The sequence below is a fragment of the Perca flavescens genome, chromosome 1, assembly GCF_004354835.1.
Source record: "Perca flavescens isolate YP-PL-M2 chromosome 1, PFLA_1.0, whole genome shotgun sequence".
Classification (NCBI taxonomy): domain Eukaryota; kingdom Metazoa; phylum Chordata; class Actinopteri; order Perciformes; family Percidae; genus Perca; species Perca flavescens.
Window position 1 is genome coordinate 43,357,086 of NC_041331.1, and position 20,264 is coordinate 43,377,349.

The following is a 20,264-nucleotide window of genomic DNA, read 5'->3' on the forward strand; positions in this document are numbered from 1 at the left end:
ACTATTACTTTGCGGAACATTTGCTTAAAGTGATGGTTCGGAGTAATTTCACCCTAGGGTCCTTTGCACCATGACCTCGAGCCAAACACCGCCCCAGAAGCTTTTTTCACCTGGGTCTAACATTGGGAGAGTTAGCGTAGAGTAGCGTTATCAGCTGAATAGCTTAGCGCAGGGGCTAATGGACCCACGTTTGTATCTCGTAAATGACCCCACTTGTTGATACTTTTGCCAAAGCATTGGAGGAAAACTAGGTCAGAAAGGAGTTTATTTCCTCCGTAGTTCCCCCACGTGGGATCTGCCTCCGTGATTGGTGCATACACACACAGACATAATAATCATTAATAAGAACAAACACAGAAACACAGACAAATATATACAACAAGCAAAGTAGCAAAGTACCTCAAACTAAACATACTTAAATAAAAGTCAAATTACAGATTTTAGAAACTACTTTAAAATACAAAGTACACAAAAAAATACCTAGATAATGACAGTAAGGTGAGTAGTGTGATTACTCTATAAGCCAGTAGTTTCCTCTGAGTAGAGTAATCAGTAAGATGAGTAATCTGATACTGTGTAACACATACCTGCAAACTTGTCGAAAATCGCCGTTTTGAATGGGCAAATGTCATCCACTTAGCTAGTTAACACTACACTCAACAGCAGGTAACGTTAGCCTACCGTTAGCTAGTTAACACTACACTCAACAGCAGGTAACGTTAGCCTACCGTTAGCTAGTTAACACTACACTCAACAGCAGGTAACGTTAGCCTACCGTTAGCTAGCAGCTGGAGTAAACACGGTTAAAATGCTGACAGCTAAATGGTGTAAAAGTGTGTCTGTATTTCACTAGAGGATTCCAACAACAAACAACACATATGTTGCGTTCACTTGAAATTCGCCTCGCCAGCCTTATGCTGCATTCAAAGTTGTTGTAAAATACTCTTTTCCCAACCAGTGGTTGTTTTTGTCGTTTAACAGGAATTTACTGGTGAAATAAGTTATTGTTATAAGTTATTCAGTGTGCCGATGTGCTGCAATAGCAGCAATTGGCAGAATGACTATTAGCCTGCATACTTATTCCGCCACATTTTTGTCCCACTACTAGTCATGAAGTGTTGCCAACACATGCACACAAATACATCAAAACGTGTGTAATGACCGGGAATGGTGTGCTATGACTTTTCTAAGAGATTTGCCACACGGTATTCACGATATCGGCAAAGAAAATGCAGTGAAATTTCCCAAATACTTTAATGGGAAGTCTTCGGGAAATCACTTAACATCGCTCAAAACAACGCCTCTTTGGGGCCATACTGTATTACCATACGTTAATGTAGTCAAAAAATAATTAAAGGTTTAAACCGAAGATAAGACTTTGGCCTTTATTGGGCTGAATGGGCATTCGTATATCAAGCATGGTTTCTACCAAATCACAGTTTATGTATCGTCCAGTTTTGTATCGTCCAGACTGTTTCTGATTTCCCAGTGTGTGTGTTTATGGGGACAGAACGTTGAAAGTCAGAGGGGAGGACAGAGGGGGGACCTGCAGTACGATTCTCTGAAATCTTTCCAAACAAATTGCTCTCTCCCCTACAGTTTTCACTCTTCATACATCATGGTTGGTCAAAATGTAGGAAATGTTGTGCCGGTCGCAGACATGTAACTACGGAATCCACCAGACCTAAACTTTTGGCTCTGTTCTGACCAACTGCCGATAGAAACAATGGAAAGAAATATCTGAAGGATGCAGATGGTTCCCTGTTTGTTACCTGCTCTGTGTCACATATATTTGACACCACAATCAGAAAAACCACATCAATGTGTTCGCCAGACCTTCATCTTTCTTGTAATGATAATATTATTGCCATTTAGACCCACATTTTGGAATTACAGAACAAACTTCAGAGGTATAATTATCATTAAATGGACATGTTTGACCCATGGAAGATTGGAGCTTTGACACACACACCTCCTGTCATGGAGACTCTTTACTGTAGGCCATATTGTCCTCTCTTTACAGGACATGTCAAACAGCAGATTTACTGTTAGCTTGTGTTATTCGGATGTGCACCAAGTAGTAGGCACACTGTCAAAATTTCCTTGAATTTTCTAGTTGTTATTGCATTTTTTATAAATCATTTAAAGTTTGAGCCTGTGGCCTTAGCAATAAACAAGCCAACTGTCATTTTGGGCTCCTTTTTTATTTTTTAGATCAACTATTATATATATATATATATATATATATATATATATATATATATATATATATATATATATATATATATATATATATATATATATCATTTTATTTAGCCCGGAAAATGTTGTATTTCCCTTTTTCCTTCTGTGGGGTGATGGGTGATGTGTCACCTTTTTCAGCCCTTCTGAGTTTGCAGGTATGGTAACACAGTGAGAGTGGGTGTGTTTCCTCTGGCAGATCATCACCGCTCCACCATCACGCGCTGTCGCTTCGACCCCCAGAGCCAGCGCGTGGCCTCGGTGTCTGCAGACCGCAGCATCAAACTGTGGGACCTGCTGGCTCACAAAACCACCGTCAACATAGACAGGTAGGACACACACACACACACACACACACACACACACACACACACACACACACACACACACACACACACACACACACACACACACACACATATACACACTGGAGACTAGAGCTGTCCTCCTCTAAAGAATATCTTAGTTGACTAAAGAAATGCATCAAAGTTGTTCTAATTCAGCTCTGTTTAGTTCTGGTGTTGAGACGGCAGCATGACGAGTTCTTAGGGACCGTCTACAAACTACAACACCGAAAAGAGATACAACAAAAATATTTATTAATTTAATGATTAAATAAGGGAGTGTCTCCAAACTTACCTCAATTATAACTGGTCTTCTACTAGTTGTACTACAGCACTTACTTTTAAAAATAAGTATTTTGTATCTCTTTTTGGTGTTGTAGTTTGTAGACGATCCCTAAGAACTCGTCTTACTGCCGTCTCAACACCAGAACTAAACAGAGCTGAATTAGAACAACTTTGATGCATTTCTTTCCCATCTCCTGCAGTCAGATTCACTGTGTTCACTCAGAAGGAATCCCTTCACATGGGTAGGCTCTTGTAATGACATCTCCAACATGTTAAGAGGCTAAAAGCACGTTTAAAACCTGCCCTGTTTCAGCCTCCTGGGTGCTAACGCTAGCAGGAGGATAACACGGTGTAGGCAGCACCGATTATTTTCGTTTTTCTCGCTAGTGACAGCTCTCCACATTTACAAACCACAGAGCTACGGGTTGAAATCCACCGGAATTCTCCTTTTAAGAAGATTTGTAAAAAATGGAGAAAATGCTCTTAGAACTCAGACCGATTCAAACAACCACTCCTCACAGTTTTTAATTGTGTCTTTACTGTCTTCCTGTGTTGTTTTGTCTCTTCCTGTCCCCCAGTAACCACAGCAACGTGGTCTCTGACTGCTGCTTCACCACCAGTGGGTACTTCCTGTGCACGGCATCGTGGGATAAGAGTTTAAAGCTGTGGGACCTGCAGGCCGGAGGGTTCAGGTCTCAGGGCGGGATGCCGCTGCAGAGAGGCCACCAAGGCAGCGTGAGTTCCTGCAGCTTCTCTGCTGACGGTAAGTCCTCGGAGGTCTTAGACAGGTTTTAAAAAGGTCTCTCCAAGGTCTCTCATAAGGTTGTCATACACTTACAAAGAGTAAAGTCCTTTTATTAAACATAAAAACATCCGCAAACTGTGTTAAACCCACCAGACTCCATGTAAATAAACAGTCATTTTAGCATTGTTACATACACTTCATTCAAAGTCGACAGAAACAAAATAAAACCATGAAAAACCATTTTGGGTCGTCTTTCCACTTTTCAACCATCACAACTCAAACACATAGTTTACTGATTTACATGTAAGAATACGCTGGCTCTATACACGCTAAAAGTCCTGATTATTTACATGGAGTCTGGTGGAGATATGCTGGCTCTATACACGCTAAAAGTCCTGATTATTTACATGGAGTCTGGTGGAGATATGCTGGCTCTATACACGCTAAAAGTCCTGATTATTTACATGGAGTCTGGTGGAGATATGCTGGCTCTATACACGCTAAAAGTCCTGATTATTTACATGGAGTCTGGTGGAGATATGCTGGCTCTATACACGCTAAAAGTCCTGATTATTTAGATGGAGTCTGGTGGAGATATGCTGGCTCTATACACGCTAAAGGTCCTGATTATTTACATGGAGTCTGGTGGAGATATGCTGACTCTATACACGCTAAAAGTCCTGATTATTTACATGGAGTCTGGTGGAGTTTGGTGATGGTGATTTCGGGGCTGTTTCATGTTAAACTAAAAGGATCTTACTCTTTAACTAAAAGGTCTATCTCTGTAGGGATCCATCCCATAATGTTGTCAGACACTTAGAAAGAGTAAGATCCTTTATTAAAACATAGAAACACCCGCAAACTGTGTTCGTTAAACCCACTAGACTCCATGTAAATCAACTAATCAATTAGTCAACAAAAATCTTATGAGTGTTAGTAGAGCTGTAGCAATTATGTGCGAGTTACGTCTTTTGAAAAATATGTTTTATGAATCCCAGGATACATCTTTCTGTCTGTCTGTGTGTGTGTGTGTGTGTGTGTGTGTGTGTGTGTGTGTGTGTGTGTGTGTGTGTGTGTGTGTGTGTGTGTGTGTGTAGTAACAGGTAAGCAGCCTATAAAGTAAACCATGCCTCTTTATTATCATAAAACATTGAATCTTTTTCTTAAATGAATATTAAACTGACAGTAGAACATTTATCCTCATCAATAAAAAAACCCCACCAATAATCACTTATATAATTACAATTATGCAAATCTAAACAAAATCAACAATTACCATCAACAGTCATACCCAAACCTTAACATGTCTACACTGATATTACTAATAGGAGCAAAAATAGTTCTGCTAATCAGAGCTACAAATACATAACAATACTAAGTCCAAACCAAACAGTTGTTGATCAAAATAAATCCTATTAAAGCCAGTAAAATAGATCATATGAGGATTGAGAGACAAGTTCAAATAAAGGAAGTAAATGCACATTTCAAATGTTCTCTCCACTCTCTCCCCTTTCTGTCATTTAAGAGTCTACTCTGGGCCCCCTCCCAAACATTTAGGCTCATTCACTTTAAGAGTGATGCATTCTGGGAATGTTGCCAGTTTATTAGGTAAACAATATCAAAATAACAAATCAGAAACACCATGAAAACTCCCCCTTCCATAATCATCACCACCCAGACACACACACACACACACACACACACACAGACACACACACACACACACACACACACACACACACACACACACACACACGCACACATACACACACACACACACACAGAGACACACACACACACACACACACACACACACACGCACACAAAGACACACACACACACACACACACACACACACGCACACAAAGACACACACACACACACACACACACACACACACAGCAACTACAATATTCCAGATCATTCAACAAAATAGAAAATAAACCAAATAAACATATGTATAAATGACATCATCATCATCAGCCCATCTTAACCTCACAGAGAAATCTCAGCTGGACAGATTTTGATTTCTGCAGTTTTAGCATCACCAGCCGATCCGATACTGAAATAAGGGAAGAGTTTCTCAGTGAAAGTGTCTCTGAGAGTGTAGATGTGAGTCTTGTCTTCAGAGTTGTAGAAGGACACCTCCCCCCCCTCATAGTCCAGCTGGACTCTGATCCTCTGGAGACTCTTCTTCACTGTGACTCTCTTACCACATCCATCAGTGTATTCTCCACTGCGATGTAATAAACACCAGTTTCCATATTTTGGTGAAGCACAGCTTTCTCCCTTCCTGTCAGCTGACTCTTTGACTAAACCCACCCTCCAGACAGGATGATCTCCCACCTCCACCTCCCAGCTGTGTTTCCCTGAGCTGAAACCCTCAGAGCCCAGAACATTGGCATACCTGCTGTGTCTCTCTGGATTGTCTGGAAGCTTCTGCTTTGTGTCTCCACGTCTCACACTGGTCAGATCATCAGACAGATAGAGAGGGGGTTTGCAGTGTTTGGGTCCAGAATGAGGGGACAGAAGTGGACCTTGTCCTTCATCTTCTCCCAGACTCTGAAGGACAGGTTGCCCAGATGTTTGGCCACATCTGTCAGAGCTCCTGAGAGCAGCTGTGGATCTGACAGCGAGCACTGGACTCTGGCTCTGCTCTGAGAGGCTTTATAACTGCTGAGGAACGCCACGCTGTCTTTCTGCAGGTCTGCTTCCACAGCAGAGATGCTGTCTGACAGAGAGGAGATCTGCTCCTGAATCCTCTTCATCTCTCTGCTGACAGTCTTCCCCTCTGCTCCTCTTCCTCCCTCAGAGCTGCCAGTCTGGACTCCTCTTCCTCTTTCAGGAACTGGTGCAGCTTGTTGAACTCGGCTCTGATCTGCCTCTCTGTAGACAGCAGCTGCTTCTTGGAGTGTTGATTTATTTCATCGTATGTTTCCTCCACTCGTCTGTGTTTGTCTCTCTTGTCCTGCAGAGACTGTAAGTCAGATTTCAGCTGCTCCTTCAGATCTCTGACTGCTTGTTCTACAGGAACCACCGTGTGACCGTGGTGGAGAGAAAACTCACAGACAGGACACACAGCTCTATCTTCATCCTTACAGAACAATTTAGGCTCTTCTTTGTGTTTACTACACACCACCTCCACCTTCTTCTCTCCTTTTTCTTTCTCAGATGATCCAGATTTCTGTCTCCCAGCAAAGTTGTCAGCCAGGTCCTTTAATGCAAAGTTCACCCCAAACTCTTTTGAGGTTTTTCTTTTACAAATGGGACAGGTTTTGTTGTTAGCTTGTTCCCAGAATGTGTGCAGGCAGCTTGAACAGAAGCTGTGGTGGCAGCCCAGAGACACAGGATCTCTGAAAGTCTCTGAACACACATGGCAGTTCAGGACATTTTCAACAAGAGCAGTTTTTTCAGCCATCTGTCTTTGTATCTAAATGTCTCTCAAAAACAAGACTCACCGAGTTCCTGTCCCTTCTCTTGACTGCTTCAAATCTTCCCGTCGTGTGTTTTCCAGCAGAGATCTCTCACCCTGTAATGGTGTCTCAGCTCTGTTCAGTAATGTTAAAATCTACTTTCATTTTCACTCACCTGTCACCAGGTGATTATTAACAGCAGGAAATGCTGTGATGTCATTTAGTCACCAGCAGATGGAGGCAGACTTTCAGAGTTGAATGTTTTCCTCTTGATTATAAACACATTTTCCTTTTGTAGGCACAGCAGTAGATTCATAATAAAAACAAAGCAAAATATGCAGCCTGTAAGAAAGCTATGTTTTGACTCACTAAATAAAGAATAGAAATGTTAATTCAAACAAGTAGAGGAGTGTAGAGTTCTAGTCTACAGAGGACTGAACATTTCAACAGGCTGACTCTTAGTTCTGTTTTATGTTTTTTGGCTAATAAAAATCTTCCTGTTATGTTTCCACAGCCAGCCTGCTGGTGTCTGGCTCCTATGACAGGACTGTTGCACTCTGGGATATGTCGTCCCTCTGCCAGACTCTCATCCTGAGGGTGAGCCAAACAGACAGACACACACACACACACAGAGACACACACACACAGACACACACTACACACACACACAGACAGACAGACACACACTACACACACACACACACACAGAGAGACACACACACACAAATACACACACACTACACACACAGACAAACACACACACACACACACAGACAGACACACATATACACAAACACACAAACACACACACCCTGACACATACTTTCATCCTGAGGGTGAGACAGACAGACACACACACACACACACACACACACAGACTCTCTCTCTCTGCTGAAATAAAAGGCATCTTTAATGCTTTTTGTCTTCCTGTATCACAGGGCCACAGTGATTGGGTGACAGATGTGTCAATCAGTGCTGACAGGAAGTTGGTGGTCTCTGCCTCCAAGGTATAAATCCTCTCTAGTCTCTCCCACTGAACTGAGCTGATGTGGAAGCATTATAACATGAGCCGCTGAGTGTCCTGTGTCTCTGTAGGACAGGACGGTGAGGTTATGGAACATGGAGAACATGGAGGAAATCCCACAAGTCCTGGAGAAGAGGAGGACACAAGGAACAGGAATCCACATCCTCAAGGTGAACAACACAAGCCATCCTTTGTTGTTCTGCTGTTGAAATGTAGTCTTGCATTGTCTGGCTGCACCACAGATGCATTCTGGGATAGGAGAACAAAAACTCTCTGGGTTGTTTGCATTTCTTTAAACCAATCCCTAAACACGTGTAGTTTATAAAATCTGATGTTTGATTCTAAAGTAAACTAGCCGACAATATAACAGCTACAAGTCAGCTGAGATGATGAGACCATTAAACACACAACTGGTTGATCCTTTACACACACTACAATGGGAGGAGACACAGAGAGAAAGGAAGGAAGGAAAGAAAGAGGGAAAGACAGAAAGAGGGAAAGACAGAAAGAAAAAAAGAACGAGAAAAATAAAGAAGGAAAGAGAGAAAGACAGAAGGAAAGACAAAGAATGAAAGAACGAGAGACAGAAAGAAAGAAGGAAATACAGAAAGAAGGAAAGAGACAGAAAGAGAGAAATACAGAAAGAAGGAAAGAGACAGAAAGAAGGAAAGACAGAAAGACGCAAAGAAGGAAAGACAGAAAGAAAGAGGGAAAGACAGAAAGAAGGGAAGAGGGAAAGAAGGAAAGACAGAAGGAAAGAGGGAAAGAAGGAAAGAGGGAAAGAAGGAAAGATAGATGAAAGACGGAAAGAAAGATGGAAAGACAGAAAGAAGGAAAGAGAGAAAGAAGGAAAGAGAGAAAGAGGGAAAGACAGAAAGGCCTTCCCAGTGTCTTGTTGTGTGTCTCCAGTGTGAGGAGTGTAGAAAGACCTTCCCAGTGTCCAGGCTGCAGACCTCCGAGCTGCTGACTCGCTGCGTCTTTTGTCGACTCAAATCGCCCTCAAGGTACCGACCGCAGCCGCCGCCACTCATGTGACTTCCTGTCCCAGACGTCAGAGGTCAGAGGTCAACCACGCAGCAGCAGCAGCCGGTAGGAACCGAAGATGGTTTATAACCACTCCTCACCTTCAGAGTACCTTACTGTCTCTGTGTTTCCACATTGTACAGTATTTTTTTTCCCTTTTCCCGATGTTTTAGTTTTTGTTACTTTTCTTCTGCACTTTTTTGGGCATTTTTGTTGTTTTTTGTCACTTTTTTCAACGTTCTTTTATCAATTTATTTTTTCAAATGCTCTAAAATTGAATAAAAACACCCAAATTCAATTAAAGTAGTGAACTGATCATTTATTTAACTTGTAAAGAGTGTTGTAGGGAACCATCACACGTTAGTTTTTTTTTTGGGACATTTTGGTTGATAGAAACCCCAAATCTCTGATATAGAAATTGTGGTGGAAACTTTTCTTGTTAGCAGCCGGGTGTATTTCAAAAAGGTCAAAGTGAAACTAATAAGACTATTTGAGAATGAAACCAAAGTGTGGTCTTTGAGTATAGGAAGACAGTTTCCCAGGTACAAAAGCATGTGGGAAAGTGTCTTCAAGTGAGCTAAAGTTGAGTCCACGGTTATATATGATAAGGCATTCAGAGACAGCCCTCCTCCTGATATTTTTAGCAACAACAAACAGTATGAAATCTCTTTACAACTTTCCCTTTGCTCCTGTTTGAAAACGAAGCCAAAACACCTGCTTATCTCAGTTGCTATGGAGAGCGAAATGTGTCTGAGAGTACATAGGTTATGATAGTTTTACGATAGACCTTGTCGGCTAATAACAGAAGGCTAAACACAGAAGGCTAAACAGTGCTTCACTGTGTTCCAGACTTTGTGGCTCCCACTTAGTTTGTGAGAGTCAGAAAGTTAGAATCAAGACAAGAATATATAAAAAGTCATGCTTAAATGTAATTTTCCATTACATTCCACTCTTTTGATTACAAAATAATCACAGTTAACAAAATTACTGTTACAATTTAGAATATATATTGCTTGTAGCTTCTTCCATGTTCTTCTGGTGTCAGAGGTTCGTCCACTAGCGCGTGACACACAGAAGGAAACTAGTCTTTTCCACTGTCTCGTTTTGTTCTTCTGGCAAGTGTGTGTGTGTGTGTGTGTGTGTGTGTGTGTGTGTGTGTCTGTCTGTCTGTCTGTCTGTCTGTCTGTCTGTCTGTCTGTCTGTGTGTGTGTGTGTGTGTGTGTGTGTGTGTTCTCGTTTAACTACATTGTGTGTTCTTGTTTAACTACATTCGTGGGACCGAAAACCGGGAATACACTATACTTGTGGGCTCCGGATAGCTTTGTGGTGCCAAAATGCTGGACCCTACAACTGTAAAGGGTTGACAAGACTTGGTTTTAAGGTTAGGGTTAGAATTAGTTTAGATTTGGGTTAAAATGCAGCGCCCAGGATGGAGGGTAAGGGTTAAGGTTAGGCATTTAGTTGTGATGGTTAAGGTTAGGGTAAGGGGGCTAGGGAATGCATTATGTCAATGGTGGGTCCCCACAAAGATAGTGAAACGCACTATTTGTGTGTGTGTTCTCGTTTAACTACATTCGTGGGGTCCAATTACCGGGAATACACTTTACTTGTGGGGTCCAGATAGCTTTGTGGTGCCAAAATGCTGGACCCCACAACTTTAAAGGGCAGTTTGAGGGTTAAGACTTGGTTTTAGGGTTAGAATTAGGTTATGGTTGGGGTGAGGTTAAGGGTTGAGGTGAGACATTTAGTTGTGATGGTTAAAGTGATGGTTCGGAGTAATTTCACCCTAGGGTCCTTTGCACCATGAACTCGAGCCAAACTCCCCCCCCAGAAGCTTTTTTCACCTGGGTCTAACATTAGGAGAGTTAGAGTAGCGTTATCAGCTGAATAGCTTATTAGCGCAGGGGCTAATGGACCCACGTTTGTATCTCGTAAATGACTCCACTAATAATGCCCGAAATGATACCAAACTTCTATACTAGTACAAATAGGTTATGTACTCATAAAACGATGGATTGGAAAGTTTGTAAGTACACCAGAAGTTTATGAACACTTGCCTGCTCTCTTCTGCTCTCTGTTGCTTCTGCTGCTGCTGCTGCTACGTGCAGTTAGACGAGTGCTTAGGGCCGTCTACAAATTACTACACCGAAAAGAGATACAACAAAAATATTTATTAATTTAATGATTAAATAAGGTAATGTATCCAAACGTATCTCAGTTATTACTTTTCTCCTGCTAGTTATACTACAGCACTTAGTTTAAAAAAAATAATGTAATTTGTAGACCGTCCCTAAGCACTCGTCTTACTGCCGGCAGCAGCAACAACAGCAGAGAGCAGAAGCCAGCAGGCAAGTGTTCATAAACTTCTGGTGTACTTACAAAGTTTCCAATCCATCGTTTTATGAGTACATAACCTACATGTACTACTGTAGATGTTTGGTATCATTTCGGGCATTATTAGTGGGGTCATTTACCAGATACAAACGTGGGTCCATTAGCCCCTGCGCTAAGCTATTCAGCTGATAACGCTACTCTACGCTAACTCTCCCAATGTTAGAACCAGGTGAAACAAGCTTCTGTTTGGCTCAAGGTCATGGTGCAAAGGACCCTAGGGTAAATTACTCTGAACCATCACTTTAAGGTTGGGTAAGGGGCTAGGAAATACATTATGTCTATGGCAGGTCCCCACAAAGATAGTGAAATGCTGTGTGTGTGTGTTTGTGTGAAGTCCCTTTCTCCATTTTGCATTCAAACATAATGCTTTCCTAAGTATGATCTATGTCATCATTGATTCAAAGATATTATTACATTAGGGTTAGTCAATTCATACAGACAGTTATAGTGGACAAAGTAAGTAAAAGTACTGATTCCAAACTGTAAACATTTTCTGTTACCAGCAATATTTCATGAAAAATATTACCTAAGTGAAAAAGTATCATGAAAATACATACTTATTGAATATTGAATATGAATATTTTGTGAACAGTTTAAAGTTTGAATCATGTCTATAGGTGAAAGAATGTAGAAGGAGATACATTTTGAAGCAGAAGAGGATTTGAAGGATTTTAAGCCCGCTCTCATTGACTTCAATGTTAAAAAATGTCTTAAAAAGTTTAATATTTTAAATAGTATAGTAAAGTATAAATAGAAATAGTATAGTTAAGTATACATAGAAGAAAATAACTTGAAGAAGTCCCATCATTAGCTGAAAGAGCTGAACATTTTAAAAGTTGAATGGTTTTAATAGCTGAACATATGCAAAAGTTACGGAGAGCCAAAAAATGTACGGAATAATAAAAATGGCCGAATAGAATAACAATAGTTGCAGTGCTGCTGAATCGGCATTCCCTCTAATTATTTGTTCTTTTATTAATATTATCACTTTTAGAAAAAAATTCTACTAATTTTAGTGAATATCAATAATTATGAAACAGCATTTCTTTCCCTCATGCTGGTTTAACTCAATAACATCCATACAAATTGTGCTGAAAAGGAAACACTGGTTTGAAATTGTTCTCTTTTAGGCCTCAGACTATGTTAAGGGTTGTGTTTTTGCAAATAGTGCAAGTCAATAAAAAAAAAAAAAAAAATATTTCTTTAGAGGAGTTTTAAAATCTAAATGATGCGAACACTTTATTTATTATTGCTACTATGTCCCTCCTATATGAGGCATGAAAACTCATGACTCAAAAACGCAGCATATATAAATAATCTGTTTAAGGCTTTAGACATTAACACTGTGTCCTAGTTTACACAGCAAAACCCTGTATAAAAGCAACAAAAAGTTAAATAATAATTTCTTTAAAAGAAAAAGAAATCACCAAAATATGTTTTCAATATCAATAATTTAGTTTTCAACAATTTTTGTGATATAGCAACTCAAAAACTCCCATATCAACGTTTATTGGTTTCAATATAACCAATAAACTAAGACGAATTAAACAAATATATGTTGTTTATTATATTATTGTCTTTAGTTTGCAACGCAAAGTAATACTAATTGCTGTCTGGCAGTTCTAAAAATCATTATAAATAAAAGTTTTTAGACCTAGGAGAGCAAACCTAAGTACTTCTAATTTGAAGTATATTTATCCAATTTGTTACCTGATATGGGAACATATCACATTATATGATTTATAACAAAAATGTGTATCAAAATCATCGCTGAACCTAAATTCCACATGCACAAATCCTGGTTTTCTCTTATCTCTGGGTGTGTGTGATTTGCTATGGCCTTGCTGCTCTGTAAGCCTAGTCTACAGTGAGGGGTTACCAATCACCTCACTGAGTGTCTCCTACTGTCGTTGTGGTTGTTAGATGTCATCAGGAATAGGTGTCTTTTTGCAGTGAGATACGTTACCAGTTGGTCCTCACACAATGGTGTGTGTGGTGGGTGTCCTCTTTGCTCAAGTCCAATGTGTGGAGGTGCTGTAAATAAAATTTCAAAGGGTGACAGGTTAAGTCGCTTGCACGTGCACATTCTCATATACATCAGTACAATAAGCAGAGCTTTTGTCAAATGTAGGCATGTTGCATTTTGAATGCAAACCACTATACTTTAGATTTTGGTTGGAATTCTCCATTTTGGAATTATTTCAGTGAGTAGGGCATTGGCTACTACACTGGCTGTATGTTTTGACATGACACATGCCTTACAGTAGTCTTGATCCCAAAAAAATCATTTGTGAACCAATGTTGTTTCATGATTGTGAAACAATTGTTTTTCCCTCAATTGTATTTCCATAATACTAATCATTCCCCCTTTTTACACATGAACTCTACTACTTGTGCTGAGAGATGAGATGGCAGAGGTCCAGATCAGATAGTATCAGAATCTGGTACAACAGAGAAGCCCACACGGTTCAGGCCAGTGCTAGAGTCTCTGGAAGAAGAACTGTTAACCTAAAAAATGAAATTAGGGTTAGTGAGAGGTGTGTCAGAAAGGTCAGGTCGTGGTGTTCAGACTACCTGTAGCTCTGCAACAATTGTTCCTCTCTGTCATCTGATGTGTGGAGAAGAAAAATCAGGGTTAAGAACAGTGCATCTGTTAGAGTGACATTTGGCAATCTAGCAGAGTAGTAATATCTAAGGTACCTGGCCACAGATAAATAGTTTTTCCATTCTGTTCCCACAAAATGTGTGACACAGAATGTGGAACAGGACGTATTTAATGCTTCCTCAGCGGAAGAATCGAGTTCAGCAGAGAAATTTGCAACTGGACGGAGTTTGTCGCCGTGGTGTTGCAGCAACACAGAGGTCATGCAGCTCTTGTGCTTGTCAATGGTCTGCATAAACTGTTTTTAGGGATCTGGCAGTCCCAGCGTCGGGGAAAACTGCAGAGCCAGTTTCATATTCACGAACGCTTAATCAGCTTTGGGCATCCAAGAGATTGTTTGATGTGAACTGAGACCCTTACCATGGATCAGGGAGCTCAATGGAGCTTCCATAATTGCATAAATAGAAATAAACATATGTAATAGGCACATATTTCCAGTAATAAAATAAAATAGTAAATAATAAATAATAAAAATAAAAAGTAATAAAACAGTGTATTAGTGCAAAGCATTTCTTCATTGCATGAAGCGAGTGTGTGTGGTAGCACTACCTTCCTCATCAGCTTTTGGACTCAGTCAATCAGAGGGACAAGTGTTGTTTTTTTTTGGTGCTTTTTCTTCGGGCAGTTACATACCCAGTGTCCAAAGTCCTTGCAGTACAAACACCTGTCTGGGTTGTAGGGCTCATCATTTAGTCCACGGTACCCACCTCGGCCTCGTCTGCCGTGTCTGGGGCCTCCTCTGGCTCGACCACGCCCTTCGTGGACGCAGCCCTTTTCGGGTCCGCGCTCCATATGTTGCCCACCAGCTTGTTGTAACATGCAGACAAACACTTCAAACATGGTTTTCTCACCCGATGCAGGTGTGACGGATGCTGGCGGTCCTGTCCGAGAGTTGAGTCTGTGTCCTCTTTGTCCCTCCATTTTTCCAGCTCTGGTTTGTATAGAACTGATGAGGAGGTCATTGGTGTAGCTTATGTCTGTTTTTGCATTCTTTCCCTGAATCACTACCTCTTTTACCCATATGTTAAAACATTCTTTGTTTTTCCTGTACTTTTGGAAACCCAAAATTTGTTGACCAATACGTTAAACATTCTATACATTCTGAACCATATTTCTTTATCATCTCGTATACCACGGGTCCCGAGTGAATGTGACTTTGAACCTTTATTCCCTATAACCAAATGGGGGAAGTACTTCTTAACCTTTACAAATAGCCGTCGCTATAGGCCCAAGTTTATTTTCGGCATGTGCACAAGTCCAAACAGTTCGCCGACAGTTTACCTTTAGATTTTATCCTAAAATCTAATGTCACACCCGTGTTGGAGAAATACTCATAATAAATATGCCCGTTATTTGTCCAGAAATACCACTAGAATGATCATGAATGTAATTACCCAAATCGTTATACAAAAACCCCAAAAGGTTATCAATCTACTCCGTTTCAAAGGTCAGCATTTGTTTCTGAATTATTCATTAGCCAATTCAAATCACTTTCAAATTAATTCATTTAATTTTGATCTCACCCCTGCTGCTCGAAATTGCTTCCTTTAAGATCAGTGTGGAATCAGTCAGAGTCCTCCTTGGTTCTGGTCCTCTCTCTCTGAAGGGTTTTTAGGTGAGGTAGAGGCAGGCGATCTTTGATCCCTGGATAGCAAGTCATCAGCGACCCACGGAGTTCTCCTCTGTTTTCCCACTGTCCCTTCGTGGTCGCCAAATTGTTATGGAAGTTCCTTTGCAGCAGGAGTAGTTTTTGGGAAGTTAAACAGTGAAACAAATAAAGACAGTTGGAGACTAAACCAAGTTCTTTTTTTGTATTTTATTATATATTTGCAAATATAGGAGTAACACAGGTTTCACAAAGGGCACAACAGCTCAGTGTGGAAAATGTCTCTTCAACGAGTGAACAAGTACACTGAGCCAATACAGAAAAAGAAATGGGAGTGATTACCACACATGTTCTAGTCTAAACATGACTCTCCATTTCTTATAGGCAACTTTAGACATAATAGACAATCTGAAGCACAAGAGACATCATGGAGCTGTTTATCTCAATTGTAAGGGGACAAAATGAATGTACCGAGAGGTAGTTTTAGGGTGACCTTGTAGCCCCTATCTGTTCAGACAAACAGTGCTCACATTATGTTCCAAACTTTATGGTTCCCACTTAGTTTAGTGAGAATCAGAATAAAAATGTGAGAATGAGGTAAACTCACTTTAAGCATTGTGAGAGGAAACTGAAGCAGAAATAACACAAAAATATAAAGAATCATGCTTAAATGTAATTTTGCCATTACAGTATTTCTATAGAAGTGTTTTTAAATTAATTGTAAATTAATTTCTATGACAGCTTGACAACCAGTCAACTAAACCACATAAACATATGTATAAATGACATCATCATCAGCCCATCATACCCGTCTCTCCCCAGCACAAAGCTTCTTAGGAGCCTTCAGAAAGTTCAGCTACTTTCTCCTTTTCTAGTAGAAACATCCAATCTGGCAAACAGTTTAAATGACATCTTTTCAAACACCCCCACCCTATCATCTCACAAGCCCACTCCTGGATAGACGGCAGCCCTTCATTCCTCCATCCTCTTCAAATAATCTGTCTGTCTATCATTAGACTAGTCTGGACTCAGCTTCTTATGTGTAAAATCTAAATTAAACTCAGAATATTAACAAATCTCCACCCAAAGCTGAAAACCAGTCGGCTACATTCTGCAGATTTTCATTCTGGATCAAAACAACAACAACTAAACCCTGCAGATTCTGTTTGGGTCTAATAATAGCATTTAAGCTTTGTACTCATTTAAAATAAAGATATTTTCAATTAAAATCCCAGTTCTTGCAGCACATTTACACCAAAAGCAGCTCAGCTATATTTTTCTCATTCTGGGCTTTGGAAATATTTTATGTATCAAACAACAACCAAGCAATGCTTATCATCAGGTCATTTACTAAAACACATCAAATCTTAATCCTTCTTCTAACCTGGATCTCTACATTTTCATTAAAAAGAACTAACTGGATGCTGTATCAGCCCCCAAAAAATCTAAATTAAACTCAGAGGGCCCTGTTTTAACTATCTAAGTGCACGGAAAAGAAGAGTTCTAAAGGGTTGTACTTAGTGCCCTCATTAATCATAGGTGTGTTTTGGGCTTAACATGCAATAAACCAATCAGAGATAATCTCCCATTCCCTTTAAAAGCCAGGCGTGTTTGTACATTGAGCATTGCTATTATGATGGAGAATTTGCAACCGTAATATTTTTATTTGTAATCTTCTGCATGTGTGTGTGCTGCTGTGCGTCCCTATGTATTCAACAAGCATAGTGTGTGTCCCTGTGTGTGTAACAAGCATAGTGTGTGTGCGCTGTGCACGAGCCTAGGAACATTTTTAATAATGATCTGTTAAAATAACAATGAAATGCTGCGAATTGACTTTAGACCAGGTTTTTGTTGGTCAATGGTGCAATCACTTCCCACTGCCTCAAGATAGCAATTCTCCCAGAATGCACCTAAACACACCTCCTGTAAAACCAGCACACCCAAATCTCTCTGTAAGACCAGCAAGCCCAGAATGCACCTGAATACACCTCCCTGTAAGACCAGCACGCCCAGAATGCACCTGAACACACCTCCCTGTAAGACCAGCACACCCAGAATGCACCTGAACACACCTCCCCTGTAAGACCAGCACGCCCAGGTGCATTTGTTATTTAAACAAAGCGTGCACTGGACGGAAACACACTTGGAAACAACTGTCAGTCTTAAACTAGCAAAGACACTTGGGCCGGGTACAACATTTGTTAGAAACATGCTTATCTTTATTTTTTATTCTCCTTAGTTTGATCTTTAGTTGTAGTTCTCTGAACCTCACAGAGCAATCTCAGCTGGACAGAGTTTGATTTCTGCAGTTGTAGCATCACCAGCCTGTCCAATATTGAAATAAGGGAAGAGTTTCTCAGTGAAAGTGTCTCTGTGAGTGTAGATGTGAGTCATGTCTTCAGAGTCATAGAAGGACACCTCCCCCCCCTCATAGTCCAGCTGGACTCTGATCCTCTGGAGACTCTTCTTCACTGTGACACTCTCACCAGATCCATTAGTGTATTTTCCACTGTGATGTACTAAACACCAGTTTCCATATTCTGGTGAAACATATCTTTCTCCCTTCCTGTCAGCTGACTCTTTGGCTAAACCCAGATTCCAGTCAGGATAATCTCCCACCTCCACCTCCCAGCTGTGTTTCCCTGAGCTGAAACCACCAGAGCCCAGAACAGAGGCATACCTGCTGTGTCTCTCTGGATTGTCTGGAAGCTTCTGCTTTGTGTCTCCACGTCTCACACTGGGTCAGATCATCAGACAGATAGAGAGGGGGTATGCAGTGTTTGGGTCCAGAATGACGGGCAGAAGTGGACCATGTCCTTCATCTTCGCCCAGACTCTGAAGGACAGGTTGCCCAGATGTTTGGCCACATCTGTCAGTGCTCCTGAGAGCAGCTGTGGATCTGACAGCGAGCACTGGACTCTGGCTCTGCTCTGAGAGGCTTTATAACTGCTGAGGAACGCCACGCTGTCTTTCTGCAGGTCTGCTTCCACAGCAGAGATGCTGTCTGACAGAGAGGAGATCTGCTCCTCAATCCTCTTCATCTCTCTGCTGACAGTCTTCCCCCTCTGCTGCTCTTCGTCCCTCAGAGCTGCCAGTCTGGACTCCTCTTCCTCTTTCAGGAACTGGTGCAGCTTGTTGAACTCGGCTCTGATCTGACTCTCTGTAGACAGCAGCTGCTTCTTGGAGTGTTGATTTATTTCATCGTATGTTTCCTCAACTCGCCTGTGTTTGTCTCTCTTGTCCTGCAGAGACTGTAAGTCAGGTTTCAGCTGCTCCTTCAGATCTCTGACTGCTTGTTCTACAGGAACCACCGTGTGACCGTGGTGGAGAAAACTCACAGACAGGACACACAACTCTATCTTCATCCTTACAGAACCAATAAGGGACTTCTGGATGTTTATCACACACCACCTCCACCTTCTTCTCTCCTTTTTCTGTCTCAGATGATCCAGATTTCTGTCTCCCAGAAAAGTTATCAACGCTCACTGCTGGTTCATCCGTTAAGGACTTTGTTTTACAAATGGGACAGTTTTTGTTGTTAGCTTGTTCCCAGAATGTGTGCAGGCAGCTTGAACAGAAGCTGTGGTTGCAGCTCAGAGACACAGGATCTCTGAAAGTCTCTGAACACACATGGCAGTTCAGGACATTTTCAACAAGAGCAGTTTTCTCAGCCATCTGTCTTTGTATCTAAATGTCTCTCAAAACAAGACTCACAGAGTTCCTGTCCCTTCTCTTGACTGCTTCAAATTTTTCCCGTCGTGTGTTTTCCAGCAGAGATCTCACACCCTGTAATGGCGTCTCAGCTCTGTTCAACAATGTCAAAATCTACTTTCATTTTCACTTTCCTCTCACCAGGTGAATTATTAACACCAGGAAATGCTGTGATGTCATTTAGTCACCAGCAGATGGAGGCAATCATTCAGAGTTGAATGTTTTACTCTCGATTAAAAAAACACATTTTTCCTTGTGTAGGCACAGCAGTAGATTCATAATAAAAACACAGCAAAATATGCAGCATGTAACAAAGTGTTTGTTTTGATTCACATAATAAAGAATAGAAATGTAGAGTTATAGTCTAGAGAGGACTGAACATTTCAACAGGCGGACTCACACTAAACCTAAAGAGTCCAGTTCTTAGTTCTGTTTTATGTTTTTTGGCTAATACAAATCTTCCTGTCATGTTTCCACAGCCAGCCTGCTGGTGTCTGGCTCCTATGACAGGACTGTTGCACTCTGGGATATGTCGTCCCTCTGCCAGACTCTCATCCTGAGGGTGAGACACACACACACACACACAGACACATAGACACACACACACACAAACACACAGAGAGAAACACACACACACACTCTCATCCTGAGGGTGAGACAGACACACACACACACACACACACACACACACACACAAACACACTCTCTCTCTCTCTCTCTCTGCTGAAATAAAAGGCATCTTTAATGCTTTTTTTTTCTTCCTGTGTCACAGGGCCACAGTGATTGGGTGACAGATGTGTCAATCAGTGCTGACAG

The 20,264-nt window shown here is 41.0% G+C and overlaps 1 protein-coding gene and 3 pseudogenes across 1 annotated transcript in view; 1 reads left to right on the forward strand and 3 right to left on the reverse strand.

Moving 5' to 3' along the window:
• Nucleotides 1–9,124, forward strand: part of LOC114557147 (WD repeat-containing protein 88-like) — a 15,782-nt gene extending 6,658 nt beyond the window's left edge. The window contains exons 6-11 of the mRNA XM_028580523.1: nucleotides 2,441–2,570; nucleotides 3,449–3,633; nucleotides 7,543–7,625; nucleotides 7,967–8,035; nucleotides 8,124–8,222; nucleotides 8,962–9,124. Coding sequence (XP_028436324.1) covers nucleotides 2,441–2,570; nucleotides 3,449–3,633; nucleotides 7,543–7,625; nucleotides 7,967–8,035; nucleotides 8,124–8,222; nucleotides 8,962–9,087 — 692 coding nt within the window. The 3' untranslated portion in view covers nucleotides 9,088–9,124. The remainder of the gene's footprint in view (nucleotides 1–2,440; nucleotides 2,571–3,448; nucleotides 3,634–7,542; nucleotides 7,626–7,966; nucleotides 8,036–8,123; nucleotides 8,223–8,961) is intronic.
• The window catches only part of LOC114559547 (nuclear factor 7, brain-like), a 30,028-nt pseudogene continuing 15,254 nt past the window's right edge, over nucleotides 5,491–20,264 (reverse strand).
• Nucleotides 5,591–7,033, reverse strand: LOC114560233 (nuclear factor 7, brain-like; annotated as a pseudogene).
• Nucleotides 17,990–19,412, reverse strand: LOC114561731 (zinc-binding protein A33-like; annotated as a pseudogene).